General features: G+C 47.4%; 1 protein-coding gene across 2 annotated transcripts; it reads left to right on the top strand.

The window, feature by feature from the left end:
* Window positions 1-1221: 1221 nt before the first annotated feature.
* Csp (Cysteine string protein) lies at window positions 1222-23287 on the top strand. 2 transcript variants are annotated; one of them, XM_084577083.1, is made up of 7 exons: window positions 1222-1553; window positions 1966-2047; window positions 2441-2497; window positions 5924-6076; window positions 14603-14734; window positions 19072-19113; window positions 19753-23287. In XM_084577083.1, exons 1-7 carry the CDS (start codon window positions 1528-1530, stop codon window positions 19972-19974), a joined length of 714 nt encoding a protein of 237 aa, XP_084433209.1. In that variant the 5' UTR covers window positions 1222-1527; the 3' UTR covers window positions 19975-23287. The 2 variants fall into 2 exon arrangements, with proteins under 2 accessions (XP_084433209.1, XP_084433210.1); XM_084577084.1 differs by lacking the exon at window positions 19072-19113.
* The last annotated feature ends 2277 nt before the right edge of the window (window positions 23288-25564 follow it).

Below are 25564 nucleotides of genomic sequence, written 5' to 3' on the forward strand. Positions count from 1 at the left end.
ACTGTATCTGAGCCACGTACCTCTGCTGCCTCATGCGAACAGAAGATAAAATACAGAAGAAAAAGACGTGCGTCGCAACAGCCGTCGTCCACCACCGAGACGGCAGTGGGTGCAATGACGGCCTACAACAGATAAAAATGCGGTGGCTGGCTAACACCCGCCGCAAGCGGCAGTCGTGACCTACCAGTCCAAGCCCCGTAGAGCCGGGAGCAGCTACCCCCACAGTGGTTTGGGCGCCCGTCTCGGCTGCGGGAGGTGGTCAGTTCGAAACCGCCGCCGGACACCCACCGGTAAAATTGGGTACAAGCGTCCCCCGGCCCGGCGCCCGGCTCTTTTAGGGGTGTGCGTTTGAAAGAGGCTCTGCTAACCCTGCTGTGCCCCTTCGGGGGCTTAGTTTCGAACAACCATGGCCTGCAAAGGCCGTGCTGAAAAAAAAAAAAAGGGACGCTTGTACCCAATTTTACCGGTGGGTGTCCGGCGGCGGGTTTCGAACTGACCACCTCCCGCAGCCGAGACGGGCGCCCAAACCACTGTGGGGGTAGCTGCTCCCGGCTCTACGGGGCTTGGACTGGTAGGACTGGTGGTGGACTGCCGCTTGCGGCGGGTGTTAGCCAGCCACCGCATTTTTATCTGTTGTAGGCCGTCATTGCACCCACTGCCGTCTCGGTGGTGGACGACGGCTGTTGCGACGCACGTCTTTTTCTTCTGTATTTTATCTTCTGTTCGCATGAGGCAGCAGAGGTACGTGGCTCAGATACAGTGCCAGTAGCAGGCCCGTGCATTTGGGTTGGACAGTTTAACTTTTTGATGGTGTTTGTGTTCTCCCTCTTGCTTGGACCAGTCATAAGATTCTAATTTCCTCTACTTGTGGACCGGGTAGTTTTCGACATTTATTTTTATGTCTGTTTTATTTTTCTTATTTTTGGGGTTGTAGATGAATAGTACACTCTACCCACACCACTGAATTGCCTGTGGGCCCGGCCTGCATGACGACGCTCGACAGCTGCACGCAGTAACGTGTGTACGAGCGCATCGAGGCCTACCTTGCCGAAGCATCCTACGAAGGCAAAATAGCCACCACAAAGGCAACGGCGCGACGGCGCATCATGCAGGATCTTTACAGAGAAGGCGCTTGCAGCGCCACGTTACCGCCGCGTCCTTTTGCGCACGATGATGATAATAATAGTCACTGGCAGCATATTGCGTTACCTGTCGACAAACTTTAGAAACAGAAGCTTACTGTAGAGAAGTGGGTGGTAGCGTTCGCTGGCTCACCGATTCTGTGGTGCAACTTCGCCGCTTCGCTCGCAATACTATCGTTTTATACAGCCGTAGCGTAGTGACTGGTTAGATTCGGACGGGTAGGCGTCAGGCAGCTGCCGGAGGTAGCTTGTGGCTGTCATATGGAAGTAGGAACCCAGTCGGCGATGAGCAGAGCAAAGTGCCTTGTGCGATAGCGACACTGAGGTACTGCGGCACGGCCGTTCCACGCTCGTCGTCTCCGGGACTTCACTGGGACTCTACGACATGGACTACCCCGGCCGAAAGCTATCGTGAGTAGAACTGTTTCGGCCCTGCTGCTTCGTTATAAGCCTAACTGCATCAGGCATCTGGAGCGGACCACGACCTACGCCCGACATTCTGTTCCTCGGTTATTTTCTTTTTACCGGCACGGCGGCCTCGGGTGTCTAGCGGCGCTTATGCTATCCGCTTGAGACGGCGGTGGCTGCTACGTCGTTTGCAGAGGGGCGGGGGTCCCGGCGGTGGCCCTGTGCGGTTCTCCCGGCTGGTGTCCGTTCACCGCAACAGTCGATTTGGGGTTATTGCGTTCAATTTATTGTGAAAGTGCGACAGCATTCAACACCACGCTAACGATGTGGTGTTTATCTAGCCTTTCTGTGTTTGTCGTGGATTACTTGCGCGCCGATGCTGTTATTAAACGCGGTTTGTGTTTGTTGACTACAGCACGTCTGGAGACTCCCTGTACGAAATTTTGGGTCTGCCGAAAACATCAACGCCGGACGATATCAAGAGGACATATCGGCGGGTAAGCCACTTCTCTTTGTCGCAACGAAACGCGAATCTGTTTACTCTGACAGGTTGAATCATTTCAGATAAGGCATGTGTGTACTATCTGTCTACCTGTCTTGACGGTTTGATAAAGGCGCGTTCGTAGTGAGCTAGCTGCAATGACTCGCGATATACCGCGTTTTAAGCAGAGCATTCCTCGCTGCATGATTACGGGTGACCAGAGAGAAACCCTCAGAACTATATACCGTCTGAACAGTTTGGAGCTGGAATAAATATTTGCCGAAATCGCCCTGAGAGTACAGCATTTAGGCTACCGACAGATTTGACACAGACCTTGTTGGTATTAATAAAATAGATTGGTTAGAAAAAAATTGGGTTTATTTGTTCCCGACCATCTTTCTCCTTGCAGTTAGCCCTCAAATATCACCCTGACAAGAATCCAGACAACCCAGAAGCAGCAGATAAAGTGAGTAACCACTGATCTGTCATGCTTGGCACATGATTTCAGTCATTCGAGAAGTATGGCTCTTGTTATCCGGTACAGTACTTTCATTCCAGGTGCGTTGCTTTTTCACCCAGCACATGAGCAACACGTGAGCTTACTGATCATTTTGTATTCAGAACGTCAATAACCATTATTGCTCCTTAAAGGCGAAGCTTGAGTGCCTCCCACAATTTTTTGCTAATTGTTTTGTATATGTAAGTTTTCAAGTACAAAATGTGTTATGAATTATATATTTGCATTGGGTCAAGGATATGGGAACTTCCATATTGCACATACGAGTTTGTACAGTCGAAGAAAACCACATCCAAGGCTTATGCATTGTCTCAATGAAAGGTACAGTCTTTGTCAAAAGTATATGGACCAGGGGTTTTCCTTCTTTGCCCCGTAACTGGGCTCTTATCACAACACTGCTGTTCAAAATCTTATAAATGACAAAGCTCGTCCTCATTCTGCTGTTGCTTACATTCATATTCCAGTATTGTTGCCAGGCGCTGTGTTGCAGGGCTTAGAAGCGAAACCCTTGAGCCATATATTTTTGACAGACTGTACATGTCGGACAACTTATTCACTCTTATTCCTTGTTATGTAAACACAACTGCAGTGTGTGTGCAGCAGAAACGTGCAAACATAAGGTAATGTAGTACATATCTGTTCATTGACGACAAACCTTAGAAGGTCCTCCAAGTGAAAAGTCTTAGCTATGTAGAAACTGGTGTTAAAATGGGCCATTATCAGAGAATGCTTCAGATGGAAGGTGCGTCAAGCTTGGAGCGCATTTTGTAAAGGAAAGTTTCGCCGCTGGCGGTTGGTTACGCAGTAAAGTTTGCAAGCTTGCTCATGTACTTTTTGCCATGTGGCAACACTGACTTGCTGGCAGTGATTTATAGGGTGTAGTAGCATTGCCCATGCTCTGAGGATCACATCAGCTTGCAAATGCCTTACTTGCGTTGTCATCATAACCAGCATACAACCTTGTAGACTTGTGCAGACCTTTTTTAATGCCTTTTAATGCCTTTTCTCTGTTTGATAGACATGCAAGTGTGGGCAAAAAAAAAAAAAGCCTAAGTACTGCAGGGACTACAAGAAAGATAAGAGTGGTGATGACAATCATCGGAAGCTACTTTATCAGGGTTGTATTGTGATAGGCAGAAACAGTTTGCAAGAGATATCATCAAAGCACAGATAGAGCTGAAAGAGCCCTATCACAAATGCAAATGTTGACACATGCCAGCTGTGTTTTAAAGGTCGTTGTTTCCTATGCATCAATTGTACCATGTCTCTTTTATGCCAGTAGGGTATTTATACTGGCTGGATTGCTGATAAATATTTCAAGCAGCACTGTGTTGCACCCTTATCTCTTGCCCTGTCTGCTGCGCTGTAACTATGGACAGAATATGAATGATTGGGGCATTGTGCAGAAGCATTTGCAGTAGTACATATTCATTTTGTTCAGAGTAGCTGACTGGAGGACTGATATATAAGTCGGGCTTCAAACTGTTACCTCTGGTATATGTCAAATTTCATCTCTGGCTCATTAGTTGCTGCTGATTGGTTTAGTGGCCATTATATTGTAAGCTGGGAAAAAAAAAATTCTCAAGATGTTTGTGCACCTACTTAGGACCTTGCTGCTTTAGGATTAAGACTGTAGTGTGTTGCCCTTAAGCCACATGCTTTAAATACTTGTAGTGTCGCAAAAAAGGTGGTGAACATGGTCAGTGTTCTTACTTCAACTTAAAGGAAGAGGCCTGGAAAACCTTTCTTTTGATATGTGTAACTGTAGCAGCCCCCCTCCTATCTTCTGCAAGCTAGAGCATTGGGCTGAATTATTTTCTGGGTCTTGGTAGTTCTTCTTGTACTATTCTGGAGCAGAGGATCTAGAGCCAGTAAGGGAACCAGGAAGAGTGATTGCTGCGATTAAGTAATGCAGACAAGCAATAGGCATTCAGTCGTCCATTACTCCACTGCAAGAATTCTTGAGCTAGCTTCATTAGCAACGAATAATGACGAGGGGCTCGCGCAGCAACACAGGTAGACTATTCGCAGCTATCGAAAATGTGTTTGCAATGTTGTAGCTGTCATAGCTGCAGAAAACGCAGCCTCTGGTGGCCTTTTGCTCACTTTGGCGTAACCATAGTGATATACTTTGTAGTAAATTAGTTCCAATAACCACCATTATGCTCTGACGAATTGGCCTGCGAATTGCAAAAATAGTTTCAAAGATAAACATAAATTGCTGGCTCTGTTTCGAGGAGTTATACTTTAGATGGATGCTCAAAAGCATTCATTCTGCACATTAAACACATTCACCAGTAGGCTCATTTGCCATGCTAAAATGCTTACTGTAGTGGTTCTCAGTGCATACGAGAAGTGTGGGCATCATTTCTGCTGAGAAGCATGTTCTCTTGCTGGTGTGCAAGCTACGGGAACTGTCCCTCCCCTCTCTCCTCTTCGTGTCCAAAACTGTGCTTTGTAAATTTTGTTGCCTGATGCCTTGGCTGTTTTGCTTTGCAATAGAGTTGAAGGATATCGGCAAGTAGGGACGTTGGCAAAGGAGCAAGAACAAGCAGGGGTCTGACATGGCACATGTGGCTTTAGCCACAGGCCATCATATGCTATTTGCAAGATGTGTGCATTGTTAGTGTGTGCTTGCTGCTTTGGTGTCATTTATTTTCTGCCTAGCCATGTCAATCACTCCTCTCAGCGAGTATATGAAATCTGGGGTGCTACTACTCTAACGGTTTTCACAGCTGTGCAGACAAAGCAGGGAAGTTGTCATTTTGCATCTGCTCCTCGATTGCCATGTTACTCTATCGTTTTAGATTTTAAGGAATGCCTTAAGAGTGTGCGGTACGATCGTGTTCTGCAGGCGGTTATTTGTCAGTGAAGATTTAACTACCTGTTGACAGTTTTGTTAGTGCTGCTCTCCTCTAATCATCTCCAGCATCTATTGCAGGCGGGTATTTGTTAGTGAAGATTTAACTACCTGTTGACAGTTTTGTTAGTGCTGCTCGCCTCTAATCATCTCCAGCATCTATTGCAGAGTCAAGAACACTTTTCTGGCCATCTTTCGAGCAGCCTTTTGTGAGACGGCTCTTTGAGCTTTCATTTGTAGTTTACAGAAGCTTGCATCACTAGAACATGTTGAAATTGACGTCTCTTTGGTCGACTAGCGCGTCTTGTAAGAAAGTTTACCAGACAGGGAAAAGGCAAGGGCAAAATTTGACAAGTGGAGGAAGAAGTGCAAGTGCTTTTGTAGCGTTTTCGTTAGAATCAACTGCAGAGCTGCTGTAAACCCAGTGTGCACGCACGATGACTAGAGTGGTAGCATGGCCTGTGACGTTGGCGTGAATGGAGTTGCTGCAGTGTGTTGTATGGTTGTGTGCGCAGTTCAAGGAGATCAACAGGGCGCACTCTATTCTCACGGACCTAACCAAGCGCAACATCTATGACAACTATGGCTCCCTGGGTCTGTACGTGGCAGAGCAGTTTGGCGAGGAAAACGTCAACACCTACTTTGTGCTCACCAGTGGCTGGTGCAAGGTAGGCGCACTCTGTGCTCTTGTGGAGGGATGATGAAATATGGGGTTGTCTACCAGCCAGACTAAAACTGCCGGCACCAAAGCATAGCCTGTTGACTGCCTCTGCAATACTGGCAATGCCAGTAGTAGTGGTAGTAAACACTCTACACTGGCATTGGTAGTTGTAGTTCCTGGCGGATGCCAGACCAAAAAATACGGATGAAAGCACGTAAAGTGGACGTGGCATTAGCCTACTGAATTCGTTTGGTTTGGTTTATGGGGTTTAGCGTCCCAAAGTGACCCGGGCTATGAAGCGCGCCTTAGTGGAGGGCTCCGTAAATTTTTACCATCTAGGATTCTGTATTTAGTGTTCTTTAATGTGCATTGACATCACCCAATGCACAGGTACCTTGGTTTTCCGTTGCCATTGTAAAACTGCTACCATGGCTGGGATTGAATTGGCGTCCTTGAAATCTGCCCTAACCTCTGAGCCACCGAGATGGGCCATCATCATACCTATTATTCCTTCCGTCAGTGTGCCTGTGACAGGGCCTGAAATCATGACTGAAGGAATAGTATAGGAAGTTGTTTTCTTGTTTTTGCTTTTAGGCTTAGTGAGGCACGATATTTACTAGTGCAGTTACTTTTTGTAGCAGCAGTTTACATGGGGCATTTCCCAATAGCAGATTGCAAATAAAGCAAAACAGTCACAGAGATATGGCATTGGCTTTACTTGCAGTGCCACTAGAGCTTGTGGTTTCTACTTGGACATAGCCACCAACCACCGCGGGTTCGAGCGTCGCGCGAGCCGAAGCCCCGATCAGCCGTCACCGCGCGCGCACTGAAACACCGCTGCACGCACTCAACCTCCACAGGGAGGAGAGCACTGCGCTGCAGGGACACAAACCTCCAAGTTCACAAAGGAGACGTTTATTGAAACGCCATCCTCCAGCGGCACACACACACACGCACACACACATATTTACAAACACACATACGCATATTTACAAACGCACATACACACACATACACAGTCACCGTGTCAAGGGAGCGCGCGAGGAGCAAGGCTCCCCTGCGCGCACAAGTGACACGGAGTGCGCGCCGCAAGCACGCAAGGGCGTGCTGTGATCTCTCTCGCAGTGACCAAAGGGTTCCTTTGAGAGAGTGTGGGCAACCACCGCAAGGTACGCCTGTCGCGGATCGTTGGATCACGATCGACAGGCTCGAGCTTCGCTCTCAGGTACGACCCGGAGCAGACGAACTCGAGTACACACTGGTCTGCGCGGACAAAGGCCGGCAGACAAGAACAGTAGCGTACGCACCTTGCGATGTCTCGGAGGAGTCTCTCCCTCTGGGCTCCGCGAGCGCGGCTGTCGAAGCGGTGCCGTGTTCCCGCCAAAAGTCGCCAATGGGAACAGCCACTGGGACGCCAGGGCGGAGCTGTGGCCCGAACGACAGTGACAAGTCGTCCGAGCCTCTCTCCGCCGCCTCAGGCGGGAGAAAGGGAACGAGGAGAACAACTGGGAAGCGGGCGGCGGCCGCGCAAAGGGCAGCCGCAGCAAGCCCGAATCCCACATCCTCCTCTCCTTAATTGCCCTCCTACCCATCAGTGAAAGCACGCGGCAGGTCCCCAGCATGAGGAAAAGAATGCTATCCTCACGCAACAAGTCAACTACACTTCAGTTCCAGCAAGAAAGATCTCGAAAAGACAGACACTCAAGAAAGACAAGGCGCACAAAAAAAAATGAACAAGATGACATGAAGAATAATGTACAAAGTTCCGGAGGCTAAGTAACAACGGCTATGTACAGAACACAATCATATACAGAACACCACTATGTACAGAATAACTATGTACAAACACAACTATGTACAAACACAACTATGTGCAGAAGTTCCAAAGTTCGTCGGTGCAGCTCAGGGAGCCTGCGGTGACTCACCGCTCGTTGACTTCTGGGTGGCCAACGTTCATCCTTGGCTGCAAACGATCTCGGTCGGTGGTGGTACAGGTTAGGTGCAGGGACAGCGAACACGCGGAAGGGGCCCCGGGTGTGGAAAGTCCGTGACTCCGTGGCGATCCAAGGCGCACGGAAGACCGCGCGGGGCTTCCTTTCCACCGCGCTCCGCACACGCCGGCAAACACACATGGCGTGACGTCGTCGCCTCCACGCCCAGGCACGCACACGCACAGCCACTCACACACCAAACAAAGGGTGATGCCGACCTTCAGCGACGAACCTGTGCCGAGCACCTTCGCAACCGCGGCGGCCTTGGGTGAAAGGGGCATCGTCCATGTTCCCCGTCCCCAAACGGCCCCAACTTCATCTCCACACACACCGGAAAAGCCGCGCGTCGGGCCTGCCTAATGAGCAACCCTCGCAATTTCAAGGAGAAAGATGAGTGAAGACACGCTGTACAAAATAAGGCACTCACTGTACAATATTTACAAGATAAGAAGCATGAACGGAAACAGAAGAAAGCGAAAAATGGGAAAAGAGACACAAAAACAAAATAAAATACAAAGGCTGGAACTGAGCGAGCTAGAAAAGGTAGAGACCAACCTTGCTTCCGGGTAGGGTTGAACGAGCAAGCTCGCTCGGTGAAGCGGTATGCCTTCGGTTGCGGAAAAGGCCCGCCGTCCGGCATCAGTCACATAGGTGAACGTCGCCTCACCTTGTACCGGTGCGGGGCACGGCTGCGTTCCACCGCATCGGGTGTGCCTCGGCGCTTGCTTGTGGAGACAATGGGCACCAGCGCAAGCTTGTCAGACCGTTACGCATAGGCCTTCAGGTCTGCAATGTAGGCACGGCTGGCATTCCCCATAGGGGGATTCTCCAGCAATGTGCCCCTGCTTGTTACTGAGGAAATGCCCCATGAAATCGCAGGTGGCCATCTGCCATGGACGCACACTGTCAGTGGGTGTCGTCATGCCCGGTGGCTTGCCACCCCTTGACTTATCCATTTGACAGACATGGCAGGAACGGCAACAGCGGAAAATGTCGCGCTTCATGCCGGGCTGCAGTCACCGATTGACTCAGTTTCTTGAAACCTTGGAGCCACTCAGATGACCAACCAATGGTTTGTCATGAGAGAAACGCAACAGAGCGCCGCTCAGACATTGGGGAATAGCCACTTCAAATGGTTCATGGACTCATCATCCGTGGCTATGTATTTCAGCGCGAGCCCGTCATGGCCCAGCAAATATGAATCCCCGGGGCACGCCGCGACACACGCTGGCTCGTGCCCCCCTGCGCCCGCTCAATACAAGTAGCGTACCGGCGCTGCGCCCGCTGCAATACAAGCAGCGTAACGGCGCTTCGTCTCCCAGAGACCGTCGCTGACATCGCGACAAAACGGGTCATTTTGCTGGACCGTCGTAGCTCTTCGTGGCTGAAAACGATCCCAGACATCCCAAAGGAGAGCCTGGTTTCGTCCCCCCGCAGGTTCGCAGCAAAACTTCCGCTGGCATCGGCGTTTCAGATGTGCTCACAAAGAGCTTTCACCCTCGCCTGCTTTGCGAAGCGCTGCTTACCCGGATAGCGGAATGGGGAACCCGTCTGCGGGCGTCCCCTCCGTGCCGCTCTGCGGCTCGTCCGCTGTTTCGCCCCCTTCGCCCGCCGTCCGTAAAGACGCCGCCGCGGGCGAGTGGGGCACGGGATAGCGCGTCAGCTACCACGTTCGTTCTCCCCTGTAGATACTGCACCGAAAAGTCGAAATGCTGTACCAAGAGAGAATGGCGCGCCAGCCGGCTCGCAAGCTCGCGGAGCCGCATCAGCCAACTGAGTGCGCTGTCGGTGCGGTTTCCAGAGGGAGCCCGGCCGACGCCTCGCCGTTCCCCGAACAGAAATGACTGCAAGCGGGGTACGGGTGCTGTTGTGCGGAGATGCCGGCAGTGGCGGCGTCGCGCACATTGCTTCCGCAACGGCGTAAAGCTGAAACAGCGGAGGCATATGGTCAACGGTCCCACCGCCGGGTGGTCCGAAGAACCATGTTCGTGTTTCAGTGCCTTTGCCGAGTGCCGCGCAGAGGGCGGCAGGCATGGCGCATGAGCTTGATCGTCAAGGCGATCGGCTCGGCCGATGTGCTGTCCAACGACTCATGGAGCCAGGGACAATTCACGTTGGGCGCCAGTTGTGGTTTCAACGTGGACATAGGCCACCAACCACCGCGGGTTCGAGCGTCGCGCGAGCCGAAGCCCCGATCAGCCGTCACCGCGCGCGCACTGAAACACTGCAGCGCGCACTCAACCTCCACAGGGAGGAGAGCACTGCGCTGCAGGGACACAAACCTCCAAGTTCACAAAGGAGACGTTTATTGAAACGCCATCCTCCAGCGGCACACACACACACGCACACACACACATATTTACAAACGCACATACGCATATTTACAAACGCACACACACACATACACAGTCACCGTGTCAAGGGAGCGCGCGAGGAGCAAGGCTCCCCTGCGCGCACAAGTGACACGGAGTGCGCGCCGCAAGCACGCAAGGGCGTGCTGTGATCTCTCTCGCAGTGACCAAAGGGTTCCTTTGAGAGAGTGTGGGCAACCACCGCAAGGTACGCCTGTCGCGGATCGTTGGATCACGATCGACAGGCTCGAGCTTCGCTCTCAGGTAAGACCCGGAGCAGACGAACTCGAGTACACACTGGTCTGCGCGGACAAAGGCCGGCAGACAAGAACAGTAACGTACGCACCTTGCGATGTCTCGGAGGAGTCTCTCCCTCTGGGCTCCGCTCGGACAGTCGCGCGAGCGCGGCTGTCGAAGCGGTGCCGTGTTCCCGCCAAAAGTCGCCAATGGGAACAGCCACTGGGACGCCAGGGCGGAGCTGTGGCCCGAACGACAGTGACAAGTCGTCCGAGCCTCTCTCCGCCGCCTCAGGCGGGAGAAAGGGAACGAGGAGAACAACTGGGAAGCGGGCGGCGGCCGCGCAAAGGGCAGCCGCAGCAAGCCCGAATCCCACAAGCTCCTTTTAGTCTTAATTTTTAATGGAAGAAAACAGTTTATTTTTCTAATTAATGTTTGTGCAAGTGAGTGATGGTGAAAAAAAATTAGGCAAAAAATAATTCTGTTTTATCATACAGTTGAACCTGAATATAACAAACCCGGATAAAGCAAGTTATGCCATATAGAGAACACTCTAAGCTCTTCTGACATTATCTATGTAAAATGTATTTTTTATAACGAACTAAACATTGGATATAGCGAACTCTGAGCACACACGATTGATCACCAAACGCTCACCATTGCGCTTTAGGGCCGGCTCCGGGTAGCCTCTGGGCTGCGGCACTATCTGCCAGTGCTTCCATGAAACTTTGTTGTTGCGACTATCGGAGAAATGAAAGGTAATGTACGGGGCCTGTAAGGCATGAGTGGGACTGGCTTTAAATACACCTTCTGCCAGCTTTGCTCTGCAGCATTCCTATTCGGCAGCTGCCTACTACGTGATCAAGTATGTGCAAACAGCTCCGGACCTATCACGCCTCGGATGACGGGAGAAGGAGAAGACAAAATTTTCCGCGCTGCGTCGCCTGCGTCGTCCACGCTTTCTTTGTGTTTGGGACTTAACGTGCGCTCTAGTGTGCTGATGTACTGCCCATACGACTTCGGCCATAGCTGCGTTGACGTTTCTGCAAGGTGACGATGGAGCAGCGGCAAGCTCTGCCGCTTTGCGACAAGCTTGAGATAATTCGCTGTGTCGAGCGTGGCGAAAAAAAGTGCAGTGCATTTCAAAATTCCAAGGAGCACATTGAGCATCATCATGAAAAACAAATTCGCCATCAGAGACGGTGCATGGGACCGCTCAAAAGCGGATGGCCGTCGCCTCCGCAAGCCGGCTTACGACAAAGTGGAAAAAGCCCTATACGAGTGGTTTTTGGACATCTGCGCATGAAATCTACAAGTCTTTGGCCCCATGATGCAACAGAAGGCAAAATATTTCCCCTGCATCCTTGATGTCGAGGGGTAGGGCTGGAAATGGTTGGCTCCAAAGATTTAACAACCGCTACTCTATCACCGGAAAAGTGGTAGCAAGTGAGAGCCACGCCGTGGATGCAGGAAGCGCTGAGATGTGTGTGCAGGACATATGGCGTGGTGTGAAGGAGAGGTACAAGCCATGCAACATTTTTAATACCGATGAGTCTGCTTTTATTTTGGCAGCTGCTGCCCAGTAGGACATAGGTGCTCAAAAGTGAGAAGTGCCATGGAGGCAAAATGAATAAGGCCCGAGTCACTGTTCTTCTCACAATGAACATGTACAGGTCCGCAAAGTTGCGCCTGCTTGTCATAGGCAAGTTCAAGTCTCCAATGTGCCTGCGAGGGTTCACATCGCTCCCAGTGACATACAAGTCGAATTCCAAGGCCAGGATGACCAGGATGTTATTTGAGGCTTGGCTGCGGGATTGGGATGAGGAACTTTGAATAAGCGGATGCAAGATTTGCCTCCTCCTCGACAACTGCACCATTCTGGCATCTCGCTCAAAAACCTCGAGCTCTGCTCCTTATAACCGAACTCCACAGCAGTTATACAGCCCCTTAATCAAGGAATCATACGGGCATTGAAGCAAGGCTACCGGAAGCGCATCATTGAGTGCCTGTGGGTGAAATTGTAGGTGAATGACGAGCTTAAGATAAATTTGTTAGGTGCAGTTGAAATGATCCATAACAAATTTGATGCTTAAGTTCGTAATAGAGGGGTTTGGTTAGAGTGAACTACTTCATATATTGAACATATCGTGTTAAATCACGCGGTTCATTATAACCGGGTTTAACTGTAATAAGATTCTCGAATTACCTTTTTATTTGCAGGTGAGGTTTGACAGCTGAGAATCTACCTTTCTTTAAAATGTTGGTGAATAAAATGTGACTCAGCACAGGCACAAATATACATGCATGCATATTTGAAAAGCAGGCGTTGTGGTCAGTTCTGCCTTTCTTTGAATGCTGCTCGCCAGCTGTTTTTTTTTCTTTCCTGCCAAAGCGTGTGTAAGACAACAAAAATGCCCCAAACAAAAACTAGACACAGGCTAGCCATTGCACATTTTGTATCATGTAGCAGACTCGGTGCTTGCTATTGGTCGGAGATGCGTGTGTGTGCCACTATGTTAAAAAAAATTTTCATTCTGAAAAATGGCGGAGTAGAAGTGGAGGGATTGTAGCATTGATAGGTGTGTTGGAAATGTCAAAAATGAGACGCGCGTGCCATAATCAACATAGTACACCTTAAATTATCAGCAGTGTAACACACAGATTTTTGAAGCTTTAACTTCCAGTACGTACCACAAACAGCAAGGCACCAAAAAAGAGGCTGCTAGACCCGAGATGAATACAACTGAAATGGGAGGCACAAACCGACATGTATGCATAGTCATTGATCTTATCTGCGATTAGTGAAACCTTTGGACCCCCCAGTGGTACAGGGTGCAGATTAGTTGTCTAGTGCTGTCCAAAGTACTTGCTTTTGCAGTGAGGCACTTCCTTTGCTACAGGAGTGGTTTGATACCAAAACACTCTGCCTTTTGCAAGTTTTCTGTGTGGTTTCGTCTCACCATATTTTATTTCCAAGTTTTTCTCGCCTGGACTCTTATAAGGAGCGGAATGTGCTTTGCAGTTTCAACAAGGGTGTTAAAATATTACCCAGGAAATAAAATATGAGGCTTCTCTTTTTTTTCTTCAAATGGTCGCCTTGAAACACTATTACTCCAGTCTTATATAAAGGAGAGCAATGCCTTTAATTCTTGATGTCAGCAACAGGAACTAATGGCATGCATTTTAATTTGTTCCTTGTGGCAGACATTTAAAAAAAGTTTCGTGTAGCACATATCGGGAGGAATCATGGACATTAAATCGGTGCACACAAATACTGTACTCATACGAATGTAGGTCTATGATTGTATGCTATGGGAACACCTGGGGAAAAACATAAAATTGCTGCCACATCATCGCATCCCTGATATTTTGTTTGTGTCACCTTTATTGGCCATGCCATAATCCCGCCTCCCCTAACACTTTTTATTTTCCAATTTACAAAGCAGGTAGGCTTAATCGTGTAGCTGTAGTACATATTTCCTCAACTTTCAATAATTGTGCTTTCAGTAATTTCTGGTCTGGCATTTCAATATGTGCACGACAGCTTGTGACCCCTAAAAAGGTTACATGCAGCTAAGGCATGGGGCATAGTTGCCCCCTTCAATGAAATTTTTTTTTTTAGTGCTACCTTCTGTTAGAAGAATCTCATTGTTTCTTTGTTAATGCCCTCATGATAGTTGAATAAAAACATTAGACCTTTGTTCTAGAGAACACCGCACATTGCTCAAGGTGCATTGCTGTTTTCCGACCTAGGTTGTGAAGCTGGCTGGGTAGTTTCTTTAATATGGTACCAAGTGGTCACTAGTATCTTGCATCGCGGAAAAGTGGTGGTGCTAGGGCCAGCTACGTCTAAAAGAGAATCTCATTGCCAGTGTCAGGGAGGTGTGCTGGAGTGCTGGCATCTATTGGCAATGCCCATGTCATGAACAAACCTGTTGGTGTCTGTTTTTGCAGGCACTGTTCGTGTTTTGCGGGCTTATAACCGGCTGCTACCTATGCTGCTGCTTCTGCTGCTGCTGCAACTTCTGCTGCGGCAAGTGTCGGCCCAAGCCCCCCGAGGAGGCCGGCGACTACGCCAATTTGCACGTGAGTTGAGTCATCCCTGAAGAGGGGAAGGCAGTTGGATCAGGCTGTTTGCGTTGTAAATGTCACTCTGCTTCCTTCCCTGAGAAGGGTGATAGAGTTGCCAGAAGATGAGACAAGTGCTCCCAGCAGCTCGAGTTTCGCACTAACCATTTCTTTTGCACGGTGGTGTTGGCTCCTCTGGACAACTGCAGCATCCTGCTGTGGTAGGTCATTTTTTTAAAGGATGTGATGCACTGTGAGTGAAGTGAGTGAATTGCATGGAGGTTTCGGGCTATTATACTTTCAGATCAGTTCTTCAGTTATTGTGCTGGATGGAAGTGAAGGTCATCGTCCGCTTCCTCTGTCGAGTTTTGCGCATGGTTGGTGTGGAAGTTTGGGGTGAAAAATACCCAGACCATGTAATCTAAATGCAGCATCCTACTGCTTATAGCACAAAGGCATTAGGGGCTTGGAAACTGATCTTATAAAGACATTGTGTTATTGGTAAATGCAATTTTGTCCTTTAGGAAAATTTTGTCTTTGGGAAGAGTCATTTAAAGAGCACTTTTAATGAAAGGCAATAGTGTGCTTCCACAAACTGTGCATACTTTGTGTTCTGAATACTAAAATGTGTATGTGTTTTTCTTCACAACGGATGAGAGGGCCTTTTGAAGCCTTCTTGGTGGGCCAAGCTGCAATTTGACACTGTGCAGTAATGCCCTCAGTGCCGCTGCCAGGTAACAGGTTGACTAACCATCATCAGCTTCTTGGATATCGTATTTCTCACGCTGCCGATGCCCCTTTCACCCATCGTCATAGCTGAGCCAGTAAGCGTATGCTACACGCACACATTTGCATGCATGTGCTTAATGGAATCTCCCCTACTTCTGTTGGCAGCTATGTGGGCTTACATTTGTGTATGTGTGTATGTGCAGCTTTGCTCTGTGTGGTAGAGTAGAGGCATCTTGTAGGTTGTAGTATGTAATGTACAAAGCCTTCTTAAATTTAAGACCATAGCTGGTGACTGTCACCATCTGCGTAGAACGCACTCCATAGTGCCTGCTTGAACTAAATGGCACTTCTAGGAAGTTTCATTAACATGTACTTCCCCTTTTATGAAAATGCTGTCTTTGGCCTAAATTTAATTTCTTGTTTGGTTTATACTTTTTTTTTTTTTTTCATTTCCTTTTGTAATGGTAAATGCCGTATTTCTTCATGTAATGCACTCTCTCATATTATAAACCCTCCCTACACTTTTGTCATTAAAAATTTGTTTACAAAACATATATGTTCTTCAGTTTCATGCCATTGTTGGTCCAGTCTGCAGTACTTGGCAGTGCACGGATTCTGCATGCTGATAACATCAAGGCGCATTTAATTTTTGGAAAGAGCTCCTGTGGTGGTGGCTCACTCGGCAAGCTTGGCAAAGCGCCATCACCCAGTGCACCCTTGACAAGAGCACTGATGGCCTGCTCAGCACGCCTGTGCGCTGCCAGCTTCGTCAGTGTATGATTAAAAGCCTGTCAGCACTCAAGCATTGGATGAAAGAGGAGTAGCTGTTTAAGCCAACACACTATAAAACACCTTATACACTGAAATTATATGAAACGGGGCCTTCAGCCTGCTAAGCAATTTGGCGAGATCGAGAGTGAAAATGGCCAGCCCCTCTTAGGCCACAGTTATGCACTTATAACAGCTGTGTGTTGGTTTTTAACGTCTCGTAATATTGTAAAGAGAAGAAAAAAATTCTCGGTGCCACAGAACTGCAATGGTCTGTGTAACATAGAAAAGGAAACATCACTAGACATAATACAAGCAGTGCCCGAAGGAAATTTCTTCCATTCGCATATTGTTTTGTGGAAAAAAAGATGATCGAAATACATCAGTCTTTGAGGCAGTTTCCCATATTTTGTCGCTGCGATCTACGCGGTCAGAGCTATACTAAGATGCTAACAGATTTCTAAGTGCTGCCTTTGCTGTCTTTCTTTCAAAGTCTCGGCAGAACTACCTCTGCTATAAATCCTTGACAATAACCGAGCAGCCTAATTCTGAACACTTTCTAATTTGGCTTGTCCCATACTGCTGGGGGGGTTCTGAATTGCGCATATTCAAGAATTAACATAAGAGTGGTGTTGTACATAATTCTTTCGTTGGTAACTGAAACGATTTGGCATTTTGACTCAAAAGGTCCAAAGTTTTTCACAGCTCTGGATGCAGTGTAATCAAGTCAACACCTTAGTATTTATACTATTCTGAAACGTGATTTAATAATATATCATTTAGATAATAACTGCTCCTATATGGATTTTTTTTTTTTGGTAAGTGTCGTGCAGGCAGCATTAATTAAAATCAGTAACATATGCCTCGTATGCCATTTTATACACTATTCATTGATTTTTCTAGGATTTATTCCAGAACAAGCACATCATCCATGCCTTTCATTTCTATGTACAGTAAGCAGTCATCAGCGAATAAAATGAAGATGCACAGTGCTAGGCTATGATTTACCATGTAAGGCGTAATTTGCTTTGGAGAGAAACCCTATTGAATGTAATGGTTCAGTTCAGTTCAGTTCAGTCGTTCAGTCATGTCAGACTCTTCATGACCCTATGGACCATACCACGCCACGCTTTCCGGTCTCTCACTATGGTAATGGTAGTGCCTACTAAAATATTTCAAAACACTGGGGTCGCCCTGTCGTTCTTTTTGCTGTACAGCTGTAAATCATATGCATGGTATGCATGTAAATATATTGCTAAAACAATCTGCAGTGCAAAATTGAAGAATTGAAATCTTGTTAGGAAACAATAAGACCATTGGGCAGTCTGTTACACAGTTGTGAATTCTGTCACACTGAGGCTTGTCATGCTAAGTTTTTGTGTACTGGGGTACCAACATCCAAATGCTGAGCCATTTACACATGGACGCACGCTGTCAACAGTGCATTTCATACAATGCAGCACTGCGTGCTTGCTTGGAGTTTTTAGTTTTAGTATAGGGTCATTCCACGCAAAACGTCCCAGGCCCCAAAACCGACCATTCGCAATTCTCTTGAAAAAAATTGGGGCAATTGTCGATTGTTTGAATACAGTTTTGGTAAAATATTTTAACGCGGCGGCAAGCCATGACAACAGAACAGAGGACAGAGAGAAGATGCTCGATGGCAATGGTAACAATATTTTGGCGAAGGAAAAAAAGTTTTTTTTACATAAGCGACTTTCGAAGTTTTCAAGAAGGCTCAAACGTTGCTTGCAGTTAAATGTTTTTAAATCAGGTGAGAAAGCAGATACAATAACAAATCCTATTTTATATTATTGCATATATGTTGTTCCATAATGGAACTTCATTACTACCTCCATATAAGGCTATTCTGCATCTCCTTGATTCAATAAAGAAGCAAAAATTGTGCGTTTTCAGTATTTTTTATCATAAACTTTGTTCATGTTTTGGTCACGATAAATTTTTACAGCGCTCACCTTTAACAAGCATGTTTTTAGAAAATCACTCCCAAAGTTGGCAAAAAGCAACACTTTTGCTAAATTGAGACTTAAATTAGGCCGTACACTCTCCCAAAGGGTGAATGCTGTAAAAATTTATTGGGACCGAAACATGAACGAAGTTTATGATACGTTAAACCCCACAAACCAAACCAAAAAATACTGAAAATGCAAAATTTTTTGCTTCTTTATTGAATGAAGGAGACTCAGAATAGCCTTATATGGAGGCTGTAAAGATGTTACATCAAGGAACAACATATACGCGATAATATAAAATAGAATTTGTTATTGTATTTGATTTCTCACCTGATTTAAAAATTTAACTGCAAGCAACTTTTGCGTGTTCGCGAAAACTTCTAAAGTCGCTTACGTAAAAACAATTTTTTCTTCGCCAAAATATTTTACCAATACTGTATTCACACGATCGGCAATTGCCCCATTTTTTTTTTAAGAGAATTGGGAATGGTCGGTTTTGGGGCCTGGGACGTTTCGCATGGAATGACCCTATACGTACTAGCATTGCAGTGTACTAACGTCTGAGTGTTTCACAGCCATAATTGTAATGTTTTGTTATTAGTGCTGCGTTTGACAGTCTCGGAAGAAAGTATAGTCTGCCGTCAGTGAGATGGATACCTACTGGCTCACAGAAGTCCCAATCCATTAAACGGCAGAGAAGCCCGGGATGTGTTGCATGCTGTGTGTGGTCACTGCACATTCCTGCCTTTGCAGCTGGACTAACTGCTTTCCTCTGAGCGCTGGCCTCTTTTCTTTTTTCTTTTTTTGCTTTCCAACCCTTGCACGTGTTGGTGCATGATGTTCCTGACCTGCGGCCCTTGTGTCCTGCATGTGTTGTCGGCCCAGGAAGGGCAGAGCAAAGCTGCAAACCCTAGCAGCACACCCAAGGTGAGAGGCTGGCTGCAGTGTACTGAACTGTGTGTATGCTTTGAATTCTGCGTGTGCCAACGACCGGATGGTGTTCGTGGTGGCTGTGAGGCCTAGCAGTATTGCTGCGTAGAGTAGCGTTGAAAGGCAAGCAAGCTGTAGTAGCAGCACACAATTGGGAAGAATGTCAGGTGTGCTCATTCAAGCACCTTCCATACTTGGCAGCCTTGCCTTTTGTTACGGGGGGCATTGAGATAAGTAAGAGTATGGTCTTGTCCAACCTTATGGGCCAAGACAGCTTCAGCTCCATGTCTAGGAAGCAAAAGCTTTTAGTGCACGCCCTTTGAATGTAAAACGAATCCAAATGCTAAAAAAATTGTGCTAGTAAAATATTTGTCCTGCACACAAAAAACTTCCCATCTCTTCATGGTTTAATCGATATTGTGTTAGACCTCTGATGTCAAGTGGTCAGTTTCATCATAGTGTAAAAAATGAAGTAAACGTAAATCTTCCCATGAGTAATGCATGTGACAATTCATTACGAGTACTGGGGCTTGGGCCCTGGTTTTGTAGTGGACTTGTGCAATGCTGGTGGGCAGAAGCATGGTTGCATACTTAGCAAGTACATACTACTTGCTCCCATTGCATCTCTGTTTTCAGGAGGAGTACAGCAGTGAGGAAGGCCAGAGCCCTGTGACCACGCAGCCAACGGCGAGCGCCAAGATAGATGCCCCAGGTTCAGTGCCCTTGGCCATGCCTCCCCCGCCAGGTGCGGGCAACCTTAGCGAGACGACAAACCTCAGCACTAGCCAGCATAACACGTACATGACACAGCCACAGGAAGCCACCGCCATTCCCCTGCCTGCCAGCAACCTGCAGTAGACGCGCACCCCTGAGCAGGGGCTGTGCGCATCTCCGTTCCAAAGAGACTCCAAGGCTGTGCTTGTGTCTCCTCCACTCTTATATGTTTTCGTTTTTTAAAACCTGTCCTCATTGATGAGAACACCTCCTAGGGCTTCTCTCATGTGAGCCAGTGGTGTGCACAACACATATGACTGTCTTATAGGGCATGCTTGCTAGCCGACTGGCATGACTTTGTGGAAATGGTGGGAGGCATGATATATCCCTATTTGCTGTTTGTACAGTTGGCTTGCCCGTTTTCTTTGTTCATCTCCTTGGAAGAAAACGGAGTGCGAACTTAGTACTCGCGATGCCGGTTGTTATCAGTCATCTTTCCAGTTCTGCCTACAAGTTCGTTGTTTTGATTTGATCAAAGGAGACCTGTGCCTGTTTCTCTTGTAACGTGCAGGTCGAATTATTAATACTGTATGTGGTTGTTATGCTTGTTTTAATTGTAAAAAAATAGTTTTTCACGATAGCGGGTTAGCAATCTGGGAGTTGTTAATTTTCGGGCCATCACTCGGCAAACGCATGAATGTCGGAGCAGCTGTCTTTCTCAGTGTTGTTTGCTAGCTCGCACACCAAAGGCGTGCACGCATTCTCAGTCTATAAACCTGTGCACCATGCCTGAAAGCACGTGTTGGTCTCTTTTCCTCTCGGCTCGTAGCCTGTGTGTTTGCAGTTTGTCACAAACGGTTGTGTGGGTCCCACTATAATGCTGTCTCTGGGGGCTTGCTGGCAGCCATCTTAGTATCATTCTTCTATGAGCTCCCTATTTAGCCTAGCAGTGAACGTTGCAAGTGAACCAGCATGCCAAGTCAGCTGTGAAAAGCAGCCTGCCATATACTGTCTCGTTAGCCTTGCAGAAACCCTAGTGGCTGTAATGTGCTGCATAACGGACAACTACTGTCTTTCGGGTTAATTCTGTTGAACTATGCGTGTGAACCAGTGTGATTGTAGTTTCTGCTCAGTGGCATGGCACAGACATGTTTCACAGAAAAATTGGAGCCAAGGCTGTTGATGCAGGGTCCGTTTGGGGCAAGTGCCTGTGAGGTACATCTGTTGCTAGTCATATACTGAGACACTGGCTAACCAGAAGGGCTGATTTCTTGCGCCAGAGCTTAGTAAACAAGCGGCATCTGAGTGCTGGTGGACTTGAGGCTCTTGGTCCAAGCCGCTTCACCTGTGTCTTGCCACCTGGCAATACACCTCTGCAGTAGTGGTGCTAAGCTGCTGCTTCCAGCTGCCGCCTGGAATCCAACACAAGGCACGCATCAGCAGCTCTGCTATTGCAAACCCAGAAGTGGAGCAGCACTGCAACCAGAGTGGATGACAGATTGCCCTGCTGGCAACTACAGATGTGTTCTCCAGTCAACCAAGGACAGCCTGTGTGAATGACACATGGGCAGTTGCTGTCCACACTTTTTTTGCCAAGCTGATGCTTTTTGTTCCTGATGCTGAGTTTCAGTGCGACATTCCACTTCCCCCTACACGCACTGGCCTCCTGCCTGGCTTCTGTGCTGCTATGCATCCCCACCGGCACCCTAACCGTTGCAGGCACTCATTTAGTTTGCGTCTTGGTGGCACTTGCTGCCTTGCCTCTAAATCCACCCGCTTGATTGCACCACATTTCTTGTGCATATGTACCACCATGGCCTGGTCATAGTCATATGGTGTGCAGATTAGGGGCATTTTGGGGTGAAGGGGTTCTTTGGTTTTCTTAGTGGTACCATGCAAGTGCAGCAACTAATAGTGAATGTTGTCAAGTGTGTCGGTGTGCAAATTTGGCGCTCTAATGATGCCTGGAAGTCTCTTATAACAAAAAGTGACACTGATGTCCCACACCCTAGGTAGGAGTCTCAAACTCTTATAGCTGTGCGCGCCGCATTTACAAAATTCTATCTTATGTGAGCCAGGGGTGAAAAAAAAACATACAGTGATCAAGTTAAAAGTTCTTAACTAAAGCTAAACCAAAATGTTTCGTTTCCAGGCCATACGTTCTTGAAAAAGAAAGGGGCCGAGTGTATACAGAAATGCCGGCTGGGTGCCAGTTCAGACTGGCTCGGAGAGAGGTGCTGAAAAGGTACATCATCTGATGCCACATTTGCTTATCCTTAAAAGAAAAAAATACAGACTGCGATGAAAGAGAGGTTGGCTTGTATAGGGCATCACTCTTGAGGGCAGTTTATGCCTGTCCAAACTGTATGCAGATTAAGGGGCAAATGCCTGTTTATTTCCACAAAGAGCGTGTACGTTTGGGGTTTGACTGAAGTGGTTAACCGAATGTGGTGGTAAAGTGCTCTTGAAGCTGACACACACTTTCGGAACAAAGCCTGAAATTTTTTTGCATTTTTGAAGCTGGCGGGGCCACATCACGGAGCTGTGCAGACCGCATGTTTGAGAACCCTGTTGCACTATTCGGCTGCATAGTGTACTGCTTCAGTCAGTCAGATTTACTCTCAGCCATTGTCACGGACAAATTGGGAAAGTTACTGCAGTAAACGTGCATTGTGTCTGTCTCATCTCCTGGTTGTATTTCGCATGATGACACTAAGAAAGTGCATGTGCATGCTAGTGCGTGCAGGCACAATTGCCACTGCCCCGTTACGAGCATCATGGACTGCCACTGGAAGTGCTGCAATGCTGTGGCACACTCTAGCCTTGTAACAAAGCCACTTTTTCTCATGGCCCAGACTAATTGCTTGGTACGCAGTCGGCTGCAATCGTGAAGCTGTGCTGCCTCTGAAGGCAGTGCAGCTAACGTGACCGGCAGGCCCTTGTGGCTTTGATGAATGGGCCTCACAAGCTCACTGCACCGTTTGATTCTCTGTAGTCCTGTTCGAGCAGCCTGTCTTGAAATGCAATCACTGGCATGGGCCTGCTGGCGGGTTGGGGGTTCCAAATGTTTTTGGTGTTTCAAGTTGTGAAGTGGCTACATGAGTAGGTTGTACAGTTGTGGTGGTGAACCTGCACCACAAGGGCACCTGCACTGTGCAGGCTGTGACCTAGCAGAAGGTGCGGGGACACATTCAGTGTTTTAGCACCTGCCTAGAATGTTGGCTGGTCAGCCAAACACTGCCTGTACCAGGGCTCCGATGAAGCAAGCTGTCAACAAGGCCACGCCACACTTAGAAGTGAACAAGGGTTGGACTGGAGCAGTGTCCTCCAGTCCCTTACTGCCGTGGTCTACACCTTTTTCTTCTGGAGCTGCCTTGGCATTGTTTGTGCACATGTGGTGCAGTGGTACTTAAAGACCAGTACTGTGTAGCAGATTAAAAGTGCTTGGGTGCTAGCATTGTGCTTGTGTCAGCTTTTTTCACTTGATCAGTTTCTTTCATGGGTCACAGGTTTAGTACTGTTTACCCATTACAGAAGCAGTTGCTTGACAGTGGTGCTTGATGCTTCAAAGACAACAGTAACTGCATGTGTAGCTGCTGTAGTGCAGTTCCGCCATATGCGGCAGGCATGCACAACTTTTTTTTAGCATGACTCTGTCTAAACTGTTTTGCGAGCTGTTTAAAGTTCTACAAATAGGCTAATCTGGGCCAATTAGGATGGAATGCATTAGGTGATCGTCCTGCCATCGAGGAGTGTATCCTGAAGTGCCATCCCGATTGGCCCAGATAGCCCTTGTACTTTGTGGTGCTGCAAACAGCTTGTGAAACAAAGTAGAGCAAATGAGTGATTTGTAATTCTGTGCCATATGGGAACTGTTATCAGAAGCTGCAAGCTTCCTTTTGGCTCCATGCAAAGAAATTCAAAGCCACTAGGTGCTGTAGAGCATCACATTTGTTGTAAACAGTTCTGTTCTCAAGGGTACTGCATGGCCTTTTACGGAAATTCCATGGCACTGGGCATAATAGTAAGGTGACCTGAACGTTGTGTGTCACCATGCAGAAAAAAAACCTTGGACACAAGCCACCATGGTGGCCATTTTGTGACTGACTTTGCAGTGCCTTCACTTGAATGTTGCAGGCAAGAGGATTATCTTGAGAAAATGAGTACACATATGTAAGATGGCCCTGTTGCTTTGAGAAAAAAAAAATCCTAGCAGTATGGAACTTCGTGTCAAAGCATACTCTGTATGCAGAGGCATGGAAAATTCATTCACTGGTCTGTTGATGGCTGAGGGTGTTAATCTATGGCCACTTGACCACAGCTCACCACATGTGGTGAGCACGGTGCCACTGGTGATCCCGAAGGTAACGATGCGCGGGCAGTGCATAGTGCTCAAGGTTGTGTTTGTTGTTCGCACTTAATCATTCATAGTGGTGCGGGAAAATGGCCAGAACATAAATTGTGCACAGTGCGCTCCTACCAGGCAATTTTGCGAATATGTATTAACTGGGTAAAAGTGTGCTAGACTTCAAGCCTGGCAATTGAACTGATTTGATCCAAAACCTAGTGCAATTGTTCTGGCTTGCACATTTAAATCTCACATGGCTAGACGCTAGTAATAGAAAGTGTAACTTGCTGACAAAAGTACTTCAGCAGTTGCAGCAGTCTGCTCGCTTCTCGTGTTCTCGCTTTCATTTGTGGCAGCCATTTTACCAAACTGTGTTGCACTCCGAGACTATACATTCCTCCACAGTTTATTAGACAAATTGCAGACAAAACTTTCACTACAGTTTCAACTGAGTGCAGACAGCCATGACCACAAATACATCTTTAGGGCCTGGACATACAGTCCAGAAAGATTCTGTTTTCTTCATTGTCTCAGTAAATGTGAAATCTGCATTTTAGGCGGGACACTTGGCTTGACGCACTAGATGGTGGCCCCATTCCATCACAATGGCTTTATTAGGCTGCTCATGGGTCAGCACCAAACCAAAAACAAGCCAAAGCAAATGCCAGGCTGTGCACTGTCCATTGCATTGCATCCACTTTTCTAACAAGCACTGCAGATTGTATGTGCTGCTCGTGTGTGCTCACACAGGTAGCTTTAGCGACCTGCTATGTTCTGAAACCTTGTAGCGAACAAGAACATTGCACGCTGCCTGACATTAGGCTGAAATGAAACTGGAACACACACTGTCCTGGACTGACATGGGTACTATCCAGGTACCTATGGTGCCAAAGCATACAAAGGAAAGAAAGCATTTAAAAGAATGTGTAGTAGCCATGCACTTATTTTGGGCAGTTTGCACTGGCTGAAGTATGAACCAACTTGGAGGCATTTTTGTTTCCATTGTAAATATTAGTGAATTGTTCTTGTTAACAATAACTTGATAAGCTGAAAATATAGTTTGAATAAACCTTCATGGTGTCAACGTTGCAAATAATGAGTGCCACATTATTGTAAGATGATTGCGAACAAGGAAAATGTCCAGCATATATTTGCAGGAACTTGACACAGTTTCCAATGCCTGCAAATGTGAAGTAACTGTGCACAATAATAATAATTGGTTCACAGGAAAGGAAAGGTGCAGTATCGGTCACACTTGTTCCTGTGGACACCTGAACCACCCTGCAAGGGAAGGGAGGAAGGTGGGAGTTAAAGTGGAAAGAGAGAAAGAGGAGCCGTAGTGGAGGGCTGCAGAGTACAGAGTAATTTCGACCACCTGGGGATCTT

This window comes from Amblyomma maculatum, chromosome 8 (assembly GCF_055883805.1).
Source record: "Amblyomma maculatum isolate TAMU_Amacu chromosome 8, ASM5588380v1, whole genome shotgun sequence".
In the NCBI taxonomy this organism is placed as follows: domain Eukaryota; kingdom Metazoa; phylum Arthropoda; class Arachnida; order Ixodida; family Ixodidae; genus Amblyomma; species Amblyomma maculatum.